Source organism: Vipera ursinii (assembly GCF_947247035.1).
Source record: "Vipera ursinii genome assembly, chromosome: 2".
Classification (NCBI taxonomy): Eukaryota; Metazoa; Chordata; class Lepidosauria; order Squamata; family Viperidae; genus Vipera; species Vipera ursinii.
This window is the reverse complement of record NC_139513.1, coordinates 107677461-107694581: the sequence shown is the minus strand read 5'-3', so window position 1 is coordinate 107694581 and position 17121 is coordinate 107677461. Positions and strand designations below refer to the sequence as shown.

The 17121-nt window shown below is 38.5% G+C and overlaps 1 protein-coding gene across 1 annotated transcript; it reads left to right on the top strand.

Moving 5' to 3' along the window:
• Positions 1-196: 196 nt before the first annotated feature.
• LOC310633405 (C-type lectin domain family 17, member A-like) lies at positions 197-14194 on the top strand (the record flags this gene model as incomplete). The annotated part of the gene is made up of 6 exons (XM_083351111.1): positions 197-251; positions 3473-3541; positions 4847-4969; positions 9776-9927; positions 10910-11019; positions 13927-14194. The coding sequence occupies 6 exons, from the start codon at positions 197-199 to the stop codon at positions 14054-14056; spliced, it is 639 nt and encodes a 212-aa protein (XP_083207237.1). The 3' UTR covers positions 14057-14194.
• Positions 14195-17121: the final 2927 nt, after the last annotated feature.

The window sequence follows — 17121 nt, the reverse complement described above, 5'->3', positions numbered from 1 at the left end:
AACTTTTGAACAAACCAAGTAATTTTATCTAAACAAACACAGACCTAATTTTTAGTGGCCATGGCTACCTTTTTCCTATCTTTCCTTTTGCTCAGCTTTCTCTATTACTAATTCTCATCTTTTTCCAATTGATTATTTCATAGATCGTCATATTGTTTGGTTCATGAATAGGAAGTATATTATATTATGGGCCACGATGGGCATTGCCTTTGTGCTACTCCTAGCCCTTTTCTCCCAGAGCCTCAGAAATGGTAAGTTTGATTAGAAAGAAGCAATTTTCCTTTAGAATACATTATCCACTTTGCATAACCTAGACAGTTATTAAAACATAAAGCTCAATACAGACTGTAGAGGCAATTGCCAGACAAGAAAAAGAAACAGTCTCTGAGAGTGTATAAACACACACAAAACTGCATAGCTTGGTACATAAAGTCAAGATCATGGCTTTCTCATTCTGACTATTAATGGGAAAAATATACATGAATATACATAAATCTGATGCTGTATGATTTGTACTCCAATAGTTAGACAGTCCTGTAGTTGCATCAAAATTACATATTAATTTTGTCTGTTTATTCAGTATACCAAATCCTTACTGATCTGAATTACAAATTGAAGCCAAAATATGAGAGTTTCTTATGCAAGCTTGTCCCAATTGTTTCTTTTAAGTAAAATATTTTCTTTATTTCCCAAAACTGTCTAAGGTGCTGAATGCACATTTCCAAAGACAGATGGTTCAAAAACCCATCTGCTGTGACCTCTGTTATGAAAGATCTTTAAGGTAGAAGGCTGAAAAAAACACCCTTTTTCTCATTAAAAAAAGCTCAGGCATATTCTGTTTGTTTTGTTATTTACTCATTTGAAAGCTCCTTCTCAAAATCTTAGTTCTGTAGAAACCTACCTTTCTGCTGGAAAAAATTGTTGAAGAATGTGGAGTAATCAGTGATGGATGTCTATGGAGATTCTTGGTCATCTAGGTCATAGTTATCCCAAAGATGCTTTTTCACGGGTCAACTGGACTTTCTTGTTTTTCTTTGAAGACATTTTGCTTCTCATCCAAGAAGCTTCTTCAGTTCTTCAGAGCTGAAGAAACTTCTTGGATGAGAAGCGAAATGTCTACAAAGAAAAACTAAGTCCAGTGTGCCTCGTGAAAAAGCACCTTTGGGATAATCAGTGATGGCTCATTCATTTCATGTTAAGCTCATTTTTATGACTAAATTTGAGTACCCCTTGCTAGAAGTGTGCAAAGTGGAGAAAAGGTTTGATATTCAAACTAATAGTTTTTCCTTCTGTCTAGAGTCAGAAATCTCCAAAGATATCAACAAGCAGAACAGACAATTATCATTATTAAATAATAGTAAGTCCTTCTCTTATACTTCTTAAACAAATTGTTTGACCCAATTCTCTTTTTTCCTTTTTGTTGTGAAGAGTCCTGTAGTATTAGATACTACATCTGAAAAATATGTATATAAATAAAGTTATCAGCATGGATCTTGGAAAAAAACGTTGAATCACCAAAAGAATTGGAAGATGGAGACCTTTTATCTGCAGGGATTAGCGGTCCACAATTATATAATTCAGCTGACAGGTGCCCCTCTTTTATTGATTACCATATAATTTGGAATATAGAAAGTTAGGAGTGGTTGCTCCATGTATAATCTCAATCAAAGGAATCATAATCTGCATTGAACAGCATTTCTATCATTTTCTAATTCTGTGAATTAGAGTTACAGGAAAATGAAGGGGAACTAAGCAAAAAACCGCAAGTGCTTGCATATTGGAGTGACCTAGGCCATTCCCCCACTTATGACTTGTGACATTTTCTAGAGCCACCCAGACATTGTGGTGTCAATATTCCAGTAACAAATCAGATTCCCTGCTGCCTCAGTGATAGTGACTAACTCTATATGCACCAGTGAAGATCTTGTCTAATACTGAACTACTCATTGGGAGGCTCCTCATTTAAATCTTGCTTCATTCCTGAAAGGATGAAGGACAGAATCATTAGACAGCCTTTCTCAGAAAGCCCTAATGTGGAAACGAATAACATGTTGAGTTGTTAGACATGACAAGTGGCATTTCCCTGTGATGAGCATGAAAACACTATTGTGTTCCATTGTTTATTAGTGGACATAGTCATGAGCTTAGGTTCAATTTTTTTATTAAGTTTCAACAAAGAACAAAGGACAAAAACAAAAAGGAGTTTAGGAAAAATGAGGTTAAAGAAAAAGCAAAATCAGGCCTGAAAAAGAAAAAAAAAAGAATAAAAGGGAGGGGAAAAAAGAAGAAAAGAGGGAAAAGAGGAAAAAGAAGGAAGAATTTCAAATTTTGTTTGGTACAGATACAGCTATAAATACATTAAATTCTTATTCAAAAATTGAAAATCCCAAAATTAATTGTTCATTTCATTCAATTTCTAGCAAGAAGTCCAATAGTTTGCTTCCAAGTAGAAACCAAGTTAGACAAAGTATTTTCTTTAATTAAACTAGTCACTTTCACCATCTCAGCCAATTCCATTAGCTTCATTATCCACTCTTCCACTCTAGGAATTTGTAAATCCTTTTATCTCTTTGCAAAAGTCTTGCTGGGCAATTATCAGCATTCTTAGACAGGGAAACCAACTGACTAGTGCAGGGGTAGGCAACCTCGGCTCTTTTATGACTCATGGACTTCAACTCCCAGAATTCCTGAGTCAGCATACTGACTCAGGAATTCTGGGAGTTGAAGTCCATGAGTCATAAAAGAGCCGAGGTTGCCTACCCCTGGACTAGTGGTATGAAGTTGTAATTTAAAACATCTCAAAGATAGCAAGTTAAAGATAACTATATTAGGGTAATAGAGAAAAATTTGAAAAGAGAGAATGTCTTCAAATGTGTACAGTACTTGGTGTTTTCATAACAATCTGTTTTGAGATTCATTACAAATGATGGACCAGAATATTCCAGTAAGTGAAGTCAGACTTTCTCAGTCAAGGGCCTCAGATATGTTTTGGAGGAAAAATCTTAAAATTCAGAGGTATTATGACTGAGAACTCCAGGAATCGTTGGAAGTTGTGAGCAATGTTTGTAATTACAGTTTTTTTTTAATTCTGGGATAAAAACCAGTCTTTTCTAGTCCCTTGGCCACTGCTGCATTTTCCATACTTGCTTTCAAACTTCAAGTTATGTGTTAAGATTGTAATATTTTAAATAGGGCTTCTAGTATTTCATCAGCTTCTGCAGCTTTGTTTTAGCAGTGGTCTCTAAGCCCTGTTTAATCTTATTTCCCAGAAAGTTTGGCTTTAGTTTTCTTCATGCACCTTACAAGATAGTTCAGGACATGCAATTTTGTACTAAAATGTACAAGTAACTCTAGGTTAAATAGAGTGGCAGGCTTAGCTATTTGAAAGGATGTTATGAACTGTTATAATGAAATTCATTGTTGATTAGAATGGCATCTTCTACTTACTTGTAATAACAAAATTGAATTTCAGATTCTGGACAATTGGGTGAAATTGCTAATGATATCAAACAAGTGGGTGGAGAGTTAAGCACTTTCAAAGGTAAGGGATATAATTCTTAGTTACACTCTCAAATTATGCATAGTATTTGCATGTTATTCCTGAGCATCTACTTAAGGGGATTCACATGCTGACATCTCTGCCAGATGTGTGCAGACTTTTAATCAAAATCAGGGACCTCCTAAGAGATCTGTAACTTTGTCCTTGGGCATTAATATGTTATTACTCTAAAATTGCTATTTTTTGTTCTTTTTGTTGTTTCTGATGGTCTAAACCTCATGCTTACCATTCAGAGTCACAACTGGCAAGATGGGCAACTATCAAATGAATGAATGAATGAATGAATGAATGAATGAATGAATACCCCCTCAACTCTTTCAACCATGTCATTGTAATATAAAAATCTCCAGGGGCCAAGACAGAATCCTGTGGCTTTGCATTCAGTTTTTCCTTCTAAACTGAGATAGAGCCATTAACAAGCACTCTTTAAATATAGCCATTCAGCCAACTAATTTGTTAGGTACAAAACTATTTAGCCTTCAGAAAGTATCACTAACATCGTGAATTCAGATCAGAAGTATACAAGCAGCCACTATTCTTTCAAGCACCTTGAACAGTTAGAACAATTAACCAGTGGAACAACCTGCCTCCAGAAGTGGTGAATGCTCCAACACTGGAAGTTTTTAAGAAGAGACTGGCCAGCCATTTGTCTGAAATGGTATAGGGTTTCCTGCCTGAGCAGGGGGTTGGACTAGATGACCTCCAAGGTCCCTTCCAACTTCTTCTTCTTCTTCTTCTTCTTCTTCTTCTTCTTCTTCTTCTTCTTCTTCTTATTATTATTATTATTATTATTATTATTATTATTATTATTATTAATAATAATATTAATATACATTGCAAGAATTAACTTTTTTTTCTTAGTTTATTCATCATTTTCATCATTCATTATTTGTCTTTAGCATTTTAGCTTTCTTTATTATTTGATTGTTGTATATTATTTTTATGTGATTCCAGGAAATTGATGGAATTCCTGGAATCATCTAAAATTAACAAAGCTTGTAACAGAGGCATTAAATAAGATCAACTGCCGTGTGTATGTATTGGTACAGACCCCTGAACTAATGAAAACAATATTATGGGATAGTGCTACCTGTAGGCATCTGGCTGACCACTGTGAGAACAGAATACTGGACTAGATGGAGATTTAATCTGTTCCAAGAAATTACTCTTTTTAACAAAGGGGTATATATCAGCAAAACATAAGATTATGTGGAAGAAGGATTTTCTAGGCTAGGGTATCACTGTTACATTTATTTGCTAAGTCTGGGAGTCTTCTCTGTTTCTTAGCTGGTTTGGCAAACAACTCGAGTTTGAGTTCTGTGCTGGAAACACTGGCAGAGCTCAAAAGAGAAAATGCTAGAATTGCCGAAGATGTGATGCAGATCCTGGATGCAGTACGTAACTTCACGGGTGAGTAGTTCATAGCCACAGAATAGGGTTGTGGACTGCTGCCAGCCCGTTAAGATAAACCAAGACAGGAAACAGGTTCTATGAAAATGACTGGAACTCTGCTTTATATTATAGCAAGAGGATCTTTGAAATGTAAGCTGCCCAGAGTCATTGACTGAGATGGACAGCTATAAAAATTTGAATGAATGAATGAATGAATGAATGAATGATGAATGAATGAATGAATGAATGGTCTTGAAAGCTTGGCTGGTTTTTTTTCTTCCCTCCCTCTTAAACCCCGGAGAGTTAAGGAAAAGTCAGTTTGAGATATTTTTATTGTTTTCTTCATTTCCTGGGCTTAAAAATGTTTTTGTTAATGCCACAGCAGTTTCTGTCCACACAGATGATGATGCTGTTGGTGCTGCAAAATGTGCCCCGGTGCTTTCTTTTGGGCCACTTGTTTGATCTTTTTCATACTGCTTTTATGAATGAGATGCCACCAGATATATCTTATTCAGAAAGTCTGTCCCTTAAAATGTCTGTCTGTCTGTCTGTCTGTCTGTCTGTCTGTCTGTCTGTCTGTCTGTCTGTCTGTCTCTCTCTCTCTCTCTATCTCTCTATCTATCTATCTATCTATCTATCTATCTATCTATCTATCTATCTATCTATCTATCTATCTATCTATCTATCTATCTATCTCACCTGTCTGTTTGCCTGCCTGTCTCTCTCTAAGGATGTTCTACTTCCAGCATCCACAAGATCTCAAAGAGTTATCTTAATGTTTTTATCTTAATGTTTTTGGCTGTGATTTTGTTTTCCAGAGATGCCCAACTATTGTTGACATCCTTTTTTTTCTATTTGGTTTCAACTGACTTTAGACCCATGCCCACTCTTTTCACAGATACAACAGGTATAGGCCTTTTCGTGCTCCCATATTTTCCTTTTATTTGGATAGAAGCTGAAGTCTTCCTTACCCACTCACCTTTGTCTTTCAACTCAACCAGTTCTTTATTTTTTGAATTCCCCAAGACATTTTTCCCTGCTCTTTTTCCTGCCTCACTACCTCCCTTCCAGTTGTTTTATTCTCTTTTTACAACAAGGTAACTCTCTATACAACTCTATTATCCTTTGGCTGGTTTCTAGGCGGTACTTTTGCATCCAAACAGTCCATTGGTGGGAAGTAAATGTAAAAGCTGCTCTAGTATCATCTCCTCTATTGCGACCTCCTGGGTCTTGTTCTCTGGCCACAGCCATTTTCCATCCAGATTAGCATTTCTATAATGATATTTTAACCCAAGCATCAGGACTTCACTCTTTTGTCTAACTGTTCCAATCTTTCTTTTGGCTTCATATCCAGCTGAGGCTGCCCAAAGAAAGAGTGGTGTCCTTGGCATCCACAGGAACAGCAGTGCTCTCTGCCTCTTCCAACTTTAATCGTATAGTATGGGCTCTGGTTTGCTGTGTCATTTCTTAGGCCACTATGCTGGCTAGGGCCTGCAAGATATGAGGTCTCTTTAGCCAAATTCTCTCCTTCCAGTACCCAAGTTTCCCCCCCCTTTCATTATAGCACTTGAGGGTCTTCACTGCGTCTGATGCAATTCTATTAATGCTGACAACTGTCATGGATTCTTTCAAACCACAGTTAATCAGATAGACCCCAGACTCAGTAAAGACATAAAAGCACTTCAAAGTAGGATAATTTGTTTGTTTGTTTTAATCTCCCTTCAGTAGCTGGAGGGGACTTTTTGTAAGAATAACTTACAAAAGGAACTTGCAAATTGTGAATGTCTTCAACTATTTTATAAATTGGTAATGTACTTCTGGAGTTCTGTCTACATCTATGCCTTACAGTATTTCTACTGCTCTTATCTAAGCATTATTTACTTTTAATGTCCTATTGCACTACAGGTAGTCCTTGACTTACAACAGTTTGTTTTGTGACCCTTTGAAGTTACAAAGGCACTGAAAAAAGTGACTTATGACTTTTTTTCACACGTACAATCTTTGCAGCACTCCATGGTTACATGGTCAAAATTCAGCCGCTTGGCAATTGACTCATATTTATGACAGTTGCAGTTAGCTTTTGTGACTTTCTGACAAGTGAAATCAATGGGGAAGCCAGATTCACTTAACCACTGTGTTACTAATTGTTGTTAAGTGAATCACTAACTGCAATGATTCACTTAACAACTATGGCAAGAAAGGTCATAAAAAATGGGACAAAACTCACTTATCAAATGTCTCACTTAGAAACAGAAATGTTGGGCTCAATTGTGGTTGTAAGTCGAGGACTACCTTCATATTTCTCTACAGTATTCCATATGTACAATATATTTCTTTATTGTTCACGTCTATATTTCTTTACTACTAATTTTGATATGTCGCTATTGTGATTCTCTATAGATGCAGACTACTTCTGTATAGAGTTCAGTCACTTTTATTCTTTGTTTGGGTTTCTTTTTCTATTTTGGTTCCATCATAGCCTTTACTTTTCTTTCAACAGCCTGAAGGTGCAGCTCTTGTACTTTTTTTGCATGCTTGTAAAGCTGAGCCTTACTCTTTTCCTCTTTGGAGTGTGTGTGCTCCAGTCCAGAAGAAACACTTTCTCTCTTCCGGGCTAAAAGAGCACTCGCCTCACGCCAAGTCTCACTTCATTTTCCCAGCTGCTGCCCCCTTTTCCATGGCCTCTTCTTCAGCAGGATTTTGGCTTTTCCTGCTGAGTGTTTGACTTCTGTTTGTTCACTGTGACACCTGTGGCCACAGAGCTCCAAGGCACATATCCTCCTCTCTCTCCCCTCTACATCAAAGATATGAAAATATGGCTGTTTTCTAGTCTAAACATTTGGCTGATTGTGTGAGAAAGCAGAATAATAATAATCTTTTCCGACTTGTCAAGAAAAACCAAAGTGTGGTCAAAACCCATACCTGTTTTGCCTGGGCAAGCCCACAATAGCTTTGGCCAAGAAAAGTAGGGGCAAAATCTTGAGTGACTTGTGAATGGTGACTAAAGCCATTGACTGATCTGTCTGTCTGTCTGTCTGTCTGTCTGTATATCTATCTATCTATCTATCTATCTATCTATCTATCTATCTATCTATCTATCTATCTATCTCATCCTAATTACAGTAGCAGATGTTTTCTGCTAGCTGATGACTTCAATACAATATGTAGTAATACAATTTCCATATTCTTTCAACCATCTGCAGATACTACCATGAAATTCAGTATTTTTATCCATCATAATTCAGTATTTTTATCCATATCCTAAATGGCTTGGGTCCGGGATATCTGAGGGAACACCTGCTGCCGGCATCAAGCTCCCTTCATCCTGTGTGCTCCCACAGGGAGGGTCTCCTCAGGGTACCGCTGGTAAAAGATTGCAGGCAGATAACACCCAGGGGGAGGGCCTTCTCTTTGGGCGCGCCTGCCCTTTGGAACCAGCTGCCCGTAGAGCTCAGGACTGCCTCTGACTTTCGCTCATTCTGCCGGGACCTGAAGACTTGGCTCTTTGAGCTTTCTGGCCAGGACTGAGAGTATTAATTGGGGTTTTAATTGGATTTTCTTAATTTTTGTAATTTTTGTATTGTTATTTTAAAAACCTTGTGAACCGCCCTGAGTCCTACGGGAGAAGGGCGGTATATAAGTCTAATAAAGATAAAGATAAAGATTTTCACTTTCAAAATTGAGAGGTTTTTGATGGAGAACAGAGAAAAGTTAACGATACATATCCCCTAGTAGTGCTGAGGAAAGTAAGGCTGTGCCAAGAAGGAATGGCATATCTTTTAGTAAATGGTATTTTTATTTCTTGCTCAATCCTAACTCCAGTGAACTGTCATGAGTACTTTTATGAATTCATTCATTAAGTTCTTCTTCCATTTTAGGCAATAAGGATCATATACCATTGCCTTATTGCAAATCTATAGAAAAGTACAGAGGTTGCTATGCATGTATTACCTTGCATTACAACTAGCCCTCGATTTACAACAATTCATTTTGTGACCATTCGAAATTACAATGGCAGTGAAAAAAGTGACTTATGACCATTTTTCATACTTATGACCATTACAGTATCCCCATTGTCACCTGATTTACATTCGGACACTTGGCAACTGGTTCATATTTATGACAGTTGCAGTGTCCCCAGGGTCATGTGATCCCCTTTTGCGACCTTCTGACAAGCAAAGACAATGGGGAAGCCGGATTCACTTAACAACTGTGTTACTAATTTGACAACTGCAGTGATTCACTTAACAACTGTGGCAAGAAGGGTCATAAAATGGGGCAAAATTCACTTAACAACTCCCTTGCTTAGCAACAGAAATTTTGGGCTCAGTTGTGGTCATAAATCGAGGATTACCTGTATAGACACAAATATAGTGTGCATTGTAGCCATGACTTACTAAGTTAGCACCTTCTGTGAGTTTTATTCATGCCATTTCAAAAGAGGAGACATGAAATGAATTAAATACTCTAGCAGCATAAGGAAACTTTCAAACGTATCATAGAGAAGCCGCGTATAAAAACTATTTCACGTGTTCCAGTTTTCTAGTTTGATTTTTATCTTCACAATAACAAAATGTTGAGATAGAGATCAAGCCAAAGAATTCCTTTCTGAGACACAGTGAATAAAATTCCACCAAAGAAACTAACACACAGGCCTCCCGTCTTACAAGATGGAAACTCTTCTGCTCCCCAACCTCTACTGCCAGGTTGGCCAGGGATAATTGGGCCTGTAATCTAACATATTGAGAGGGCTATGGAGTTCTACAAAGCAACCCAGTTCTCTTTAATTCTCCCCCACTCCCTGCCCTTTTTGGACTATTTCAGAGGTATTCTGTACAACCTGTCCAGCTCACTGGCTGCACTTTCAAAATGGCTGCTACTTCTTCTCCTTTGAAAGCAAACCCTGGAAGATAGCTGAGCAGGCTTGTGAAAATGAAGATGCTCACCTGGTTATTTTGAACCATGGGATAGAACAGGTACATATTGATTCTGCTTTTATCAAGACAAGGGAATGTTTTTGAGTTCCCAAAGGTGACATTTGAGAAATATAATTTCGTACGGACAGAACTCTGGCTGTAAACCTTATCAGAGATGCCCTGTTCTTGTTTAAATACTGAAAGTAGCTTTCATTTCAGATTTAATTCAGCTTATGTAATATTTTCCATGATTGCTTTGTTAAGCCTTTTTAATGTAGCTTTTCAGTTCTCATAAGCAACCCTGTAAAAGGGGAGTGAGAATTTTTTTAATTTTTTTCTGGGGGAATCCACTATGATATTTCTATCTAGCCTGAGGACCACAGGGGGGGGGGTTATGATTAATGATGTTCTGCTATTACCAGAGTGGGTGGAGCTGAAATGTTTGGCTTTTTTGTATGTGCTTTGGGGAATGGGGGAAAAATATGGGTAAAATTGATGCTTTAAGTCTTGCAGAGCTTAAAACACACTTTTTCTACCTTAATTTTCCTTCCTTCCCCAAAACACAAAAATAGCCTGGTGAAGCTTTAGCAGGGCTACTCAGATATTTTGGGGGCATAAGTGGTATGCTGGGGGATCCTGTAGCCTACAATCATCGGGTTCTCTGTCCTGGATCTCAAAGAGCAAAACCAAGCGAAATGCTATAAAATAGCAAAACTGCTAAAACCTTAAGATCAGAAGGAGCTGAGTTCAAAACCTTGAATTGCATATTTAAAAACACGTGGAATAAACATTCTTTTATTGCCTGTCTAAATGATCCCGCTGGTAGAACAGAGGATGATAGGCAGTGGAATTCCTAACTGGGTGCTGCTACAGGTGTTATAAATTTTACAGATGCTAAATGCAATGACTTGTTGATCAAGTGTATCCTCTTTATGCCCTGATTATGTTTATCCTATCATAAATTAAAATTTCTAGTACATGATGAACATATTCCTACTTTTCATGGACAAAGCCATAACCTTTTCTCTTCTCTTTCTGGTAGAACTTTTTGGTAAAAAATATGGACAAGGAGCAGGTGTTTTGGATAGGCTTGAGTGATGCTGACAGGGAAAACCAATGGATCTGGGTGGATAATACAACTTTATCTTTGTCGTAAGTAAATTTAATTATAATCCACTTAGTAGGGAAGTCAATTAAGGGTTTGCATAGATAATAACTCTTGGAAATTGAGATTTGTAGATCCCAGAATACTGTAGAAGTACCTCCTTAATATGCAGCAAGCCATAAAGGATCATGAAAAAAAAATAGTGCAACTGTCCATTTGGGCATCCTGTAGCAACAAATGACATGATTCCTTATATCTTACACCAGAGGTCTTCAGACTTGGCCCTTTTATGACTTGTGGACTTCAACTCCCAGAATTCCTCAGCCAGTGTGCCTGACTGAGGAATTCTGGGAGTTGAAGTCCACAAGTCATAAAAGGGCCAAGTTTGAAGATCCCTGTCTTACACCGTAAAGAGTATCTGGACAGAATGAGCAAAATCAAATGAATGAGAAGAAACATTTGTCTATTATCCATATATGTAACATCAGAACTGTAAAAATAGTTTCTTCATCGTCCAACTGACACTGAAAATATAGAATATTTCTGTACTAACAATTTATAGCATCAGCCAGTCATCACTGTGACTATACATTAGTGATATACTGCCAGGTGGTGACCAGATGATAGATAAATAGGCATGGTGGAAGTGCTATCTCTCATGACAGTGATTTTGAGCAGGACAGTGTGATTTGAACAAAATTAGAAAGGCTTTTTCTTGCAAAAAAATCTTTACAAAATGGAAATTAATATCACCTTTAAATGATTACATGTGTAGTAAATTCATAATATTTTCTTGGAATAGTTCATACTATTTGGAAGGTCTGTTTAAATTCCACATATATTATATTTGTTTTGCTCTGTATATTGCATTTCCAGAACTTCTGTAGCTCAGTAGTTAAACCCATTGGACTAGAAACTGGGAGAGTGCGAGTTCTAGTCCTGCTTTAGACATGCAGCCAACTGTATTACTTTGCAAATGAAGGCAAGTATACATTATCCCAAGATAATGTTGCAGGATCCAATATGAGTTGATCACCAGGACCAGAGATTTAGTCTTCCAAGCTTTCAGATTCGTGCTCGACCCCATTCTCAAGGAACTTCTCTCTTTATGTGCTGTGCTAGTGCATACTATTTATGTAGTGCGTGGTTGTGTGTGGCTTTTAGTTGTTAATTGGAGTGTTGATGGTTGGCTATTAAGTTGCTGGTTGTTGTTTCCTTGTGTTGGTGTGCCCTTGGCTCTTAAGTAACTTGTGTGTTGGTGGTAAATTAGCACTCCTATTGATTGACATGGGGTATATTTCCCAGGCTTCAAACATTTCCCTGGCTATTTTTGTTTCTGCTCAGTCAACAATCTTAGTAGCTGTGAAATTGAATGTATATTCTTGTTCGTTGCAATGTGAGGCTACCAATGCGTTTGGGGCTTCTCGTCTAACACTCACCCCATGTTTTGCAATCGGGTGGTTAGCTTCCTCCCTGTCTGTCCTGCATAATCACAGGGGCAATCCATGCAGGAAATCTGGTAAATTACATTACAAGTTTCTCCCACCTCTAAGCAATCTTTGTAATACATGATTTGCCATTGTATGGTAGTCTCTGGGTGGTGGGCGATGCCCATTTGCAGATCTTAGAAGCTGTGTTCTAGTGCTTCCAAAATGTTTTTGATGTATGACAGGGCAAGCCATATAGTTGGACTTGTACCTTCCTACCCACCCCTTAACTCCCCTGTATGTTGCCAAGGAATCTTATAATAAATGCTTGTGGGTACGTATTCTGCCTGAATTGTTCACGTAGATACTTCCTCTCCAGTTGTTTTGCTTGCTGGGTACTACAGAGGGTTTGAGCCAGTCACTCTCTCAGCTCCAGGAGGAAGGCAAACCACAGTACTTCTGAGAATCTTGCCAAGAAAAGTACATGGATTTGTCCAGGCGATCATCAAAAGTCAAAATGGACTTGAAGGCACCCACCTCCCAAATCTCTCCTATTCCACTGCACTTTCGTAAACATTTTAGTATATATTAGGTCTTTTCTGAGCCTTCTAAACCCTCTGAAGGCCAAATGGAAAAGGAAAAATTTAAAAGGGACTGCCCTGCCTATTTAGACCAACACAGGTATTCGTTTTTGAGCTATTTCTGTTTAGGTGTATCCTATTTAAAAATAGATTATTTTTATTCAAGATTTAAGGACTAATGTTTACAAAAAAGGGAAGAAGTTATTTCCCATGAGTTTAACATGAAACTCATTTGTAAGCATATCTTTCACTTTATAGAGAAAAACTTACCCAACAATGATACATTCTTGAGAAAAAAACTATCCTGATGTCAGCATGTTTTTTTGGGGATACTGATGTCAAGGATTTTGTTTTTTTGCAGAAGGAAGCATGTTTTGTTTTTTATCTTCTTTTCTTCTTTTCATTTCCTCCTCATACTTCTTGGAGCCTAAGTTAGATACACTGTACAAATTAACAATCTTGACATAACAGCAGTTCCTCTTTGTTTTCTCCCCGCTTTGCCTTTTTGAGAACTTTCTGTAAGTTTGGGATTTGACTCTTTGTCATGTGGATTTACAGAAATAGGAAGCGCTTTCAGGCAAAGAGATATATTTCTCCCTCACTGGTATTTTTTAGAAACTGAAGATTTCTAATGCAATTGGTGGGCAGGAAATTCATGACAAAATATAGAGTCCTGTTTGCATTCAAATGAATGGATGAAAAAGTATCTCCCATTTTTCAACCTGGATAAAACTGAGGTGCTAAGGGGGAATGAAGAAATGGGAAATTCTGTATATTGTAGTTGTAGCCCATCTGGAGACTCTTGGGTTGACTGCCCTACATATCCTGGTTGATGTGGAGCAATCGGGACTCTGCACACAATTCCAAATGTAGTTTACACAATGACGTATGACACTTGCTGATTGTTTTCCTGTTACTGACAATAACCTTTTGCTGCCACCATTAGCTTTTGGGGGAAAGGTGAACCCAATAACGCTGGCTCGGGTGAAGACTGTGCTACCCTGCGCTCCTCTGGGAAATGGAATGATGTCGCCTGCTCTGGAAAAGAACATTGGATCTGTGAAAAGAAATGCTAGCCATGGTCCTCTCTGCGGCAGCCTTTGCAAGCTTGAAAGAACCACTGGTATTATATTAGCCTGGAGGGCTCCAGAATCATGTTCATATGACCTTTTCAAAAAGGCTTAAAGCTGAGGACTTTGCAGAAGCAGAGGCCTTCTTCCTCCTTCCCTAGCTTGTGTGTGCTCTCATTTTGAATATTGACTGCATCTTTTGCATTTCTCTTGGGATTCACAAACATACTGAGTCATAGAGAAATAACTGTGTGCAAACAGGTCTTCCTTCCTTCCAAGCAAGGGAGCAACTGCTGCGTGCTGGAACTGCACCTGTGGTCATGCTTGCTATTGTATCCCAAGGGAGTTGGGTGTGCTGCTTGTGCATGATTGCTCTGATATTTGCTGCTTAATGTGAAAAGTCAGAATATGTTTTTTATGCTATTATGATTTTGTGTTTGTGTGTGTGCGTGTGTGTGTATCTAAGACTTCCTTCTTCCACATATATATGAGCAGTGTTGCTTTCATCCTGATAGAGTAGCAGGTGGGGAAAAATACACTGTTGGAGGTAAAACCACAGAAAAACCTCACTCAATGAATACTATTTTTAATCAGTATTTATCCTCAATAGTTGCAAACCAAATATCTTGGCATCAGGTATTCCCAAACAAGTTGCCCAGGCAATTCTCTCCTCTCAATTACTTTTTGTTTTACTCAGAAAATATGTGTAAGTTTATAAACCAATAAACCAATTAAAGTAGAGAATTCATGTTGGTGAAAGATCATTAATGAATGAATGACAGATTTTATCTCAGGAAGGAATGATTAAACATCTGACCAAATACACTGTTTGGAAATCACACTTAATTTTTATTAAAATATAAATGTTATGTTAACTATATTAACCAATGTAAATTCAGTTTGTCACAATTCAGCCAGACAGCTCTTTTTATTCATTTATTCAATTTCTGTTACATGTGCCTGTAGCTATCACCATTTATTACAGCATTTTGCACCAGCTGAAATGTTTGAATGCTCTTCAAGCAAAACACCATGTATAGCATTCGCAGTAATCCAAGTGAGAGGTTACAAGGGCAGAAGTGATGGTGAGCAAGCCCCCACAATCCAGGAATGGGTGCAACTGGGGCATTACTGGAAGGTGCTCAGAGGCTCTCCCAGCCACAGCTGCCTCCTGCTATAAGTCTAGGAGGACCCCCAGATTGTGTACTGTATTTATCTGGGATAGTGCTACCTTATCTAGAATTAGAGATGGAAAAAACCTGTCTTTGGAGCATCCAAATACCCACAACTGTTCCATCTTACTAGGGTTGAGTAGGAGCCCAGTTTGCCCCAACCAGACATGAACACTCTAGACACTGAAGTAGGATGCCCACAGCATCCCTCAAGGAGCCTGGAGTAGAGATAGAAAGCTGTCATGTGTGGATCATCTCATCCAATGGCCTCATGTAGATATTAAATAGGAGAGGACAGAGAACCAAACTCTGAGGTACCTCACAATGTAGGGACCATGGCCTGGATCTCTCCCTGCCTATCAGCACCAACTGGAATTGATCCTGAAGGAAGGAGGAGAACCAGCACAACACAGTGCTACTCACCCCAATTCCCAGAACTGGCTTAGGCTACTGAAAGTCAAGAAAACCAGGATGGATGCAGTATCTCCATTCTGCTCCCACCAGACATCATCCATAGTGTAATCAGTATTGTGTTAGACCCAGATCCTGGCCTGAACCCCAACTGAAAAAGGTCTAAATAATCAGCTTCATCCAGGATTCTTTGCAGCTGCCACACTCTCTCCACAAGCTTCCCTAAGAAGAGAAGATTATAAACTGTGGAAAAACTGTCCAGCTTGGTTGGGTTGAGCAATGGTACTTGGAAGGGGTGCACCACCACCTCTTTAAGAGCTGGTGGGGCCACACTATCTTTCAAGAAGAAAGTAACTGCCATCCAGATCCAATCCTGTGTCCCCTCTAGCACAATTTTAATAAACCAGAAAGGGCATGGATCTAATACACAAGTGGCCGAAGTAGCATCTAAGAAGGCCTTGTCCACTTCTTCAGGTTCCATGGGCTCAAACTCTTCTCATATCATCTTGCAGAATATAGCCTCCACTACCTCCACAGATTCTGCTTTAAAGCTGGAGTCCAAAGTAGAGCAAATGTGAGTCGCTTTGTCTGCCAGATGTGCAGCATATTCCTCAAAGCAACCCTTTAGGTGAACTTCAGCATTACTCCCTCCAAGGAGGAACCAAGTCATCTCAAACAAGGCCACTGGGCGGCTATCAGCAGATGCAACAAGGGCAAAGAAATAGAGATACAATGTTCCAATGCCCACTCTTGTTGAACCGTACATAGGGAGAAGGATAATAGGGGAGCAGTTTTGGCTTACTTGGGTGGACTGGCTCCAATAATTAGAGATTGATGTATGTTTTCTGGCAGGCATTTGAGAGTGGGAATCTCTCTCTTACAGCACACACATATTTAATCACATTTATGTCCTATGTTTAAGAATTCAAGCTTCCTGTCTGATTCCTATTTTATGCTCAAAAATGGGTTGGGCAAATGGGTTGGGCCTCCCCACAAATCTTATAGCCAAATAAGGATTTGTATCTGGATCTGTCTCACCATTCTCCATACTAGTTCTGTGGTACATTTGATGGAAGCAGTCCTTGATCTTTTCTATCCTCTGATATGACTGTACAATATGTGTTACAGTCAGTGGTGGGATTCAGCTGGTTCGTACCACTTTGGCAGAATTTTTTTGTTGCCCAGGCCCAGAATGGACTTCCAGAAGCAGCATCTACACAGAGAACTGGTTGTTCACATATTTGAATCCCACCACTGGTTACAGCCAGTGTATGCAATTTAATAATCCAATTTCATCATTCAAAAGCTACAATTGTTCTGTCTAGATTAATGTCTAAATTATAGTTCACATATCGTGCTAAGCTAAAATATGATTTGTTTGTTTTTCAATTAGCATGCTGCCTAAACTAGCTACCGTGGTTTGTAAACTCTGGATTATGATTTACCATCTTTTGGGGCATTACTGCAGGTTAACTTTTGTGAAAACAG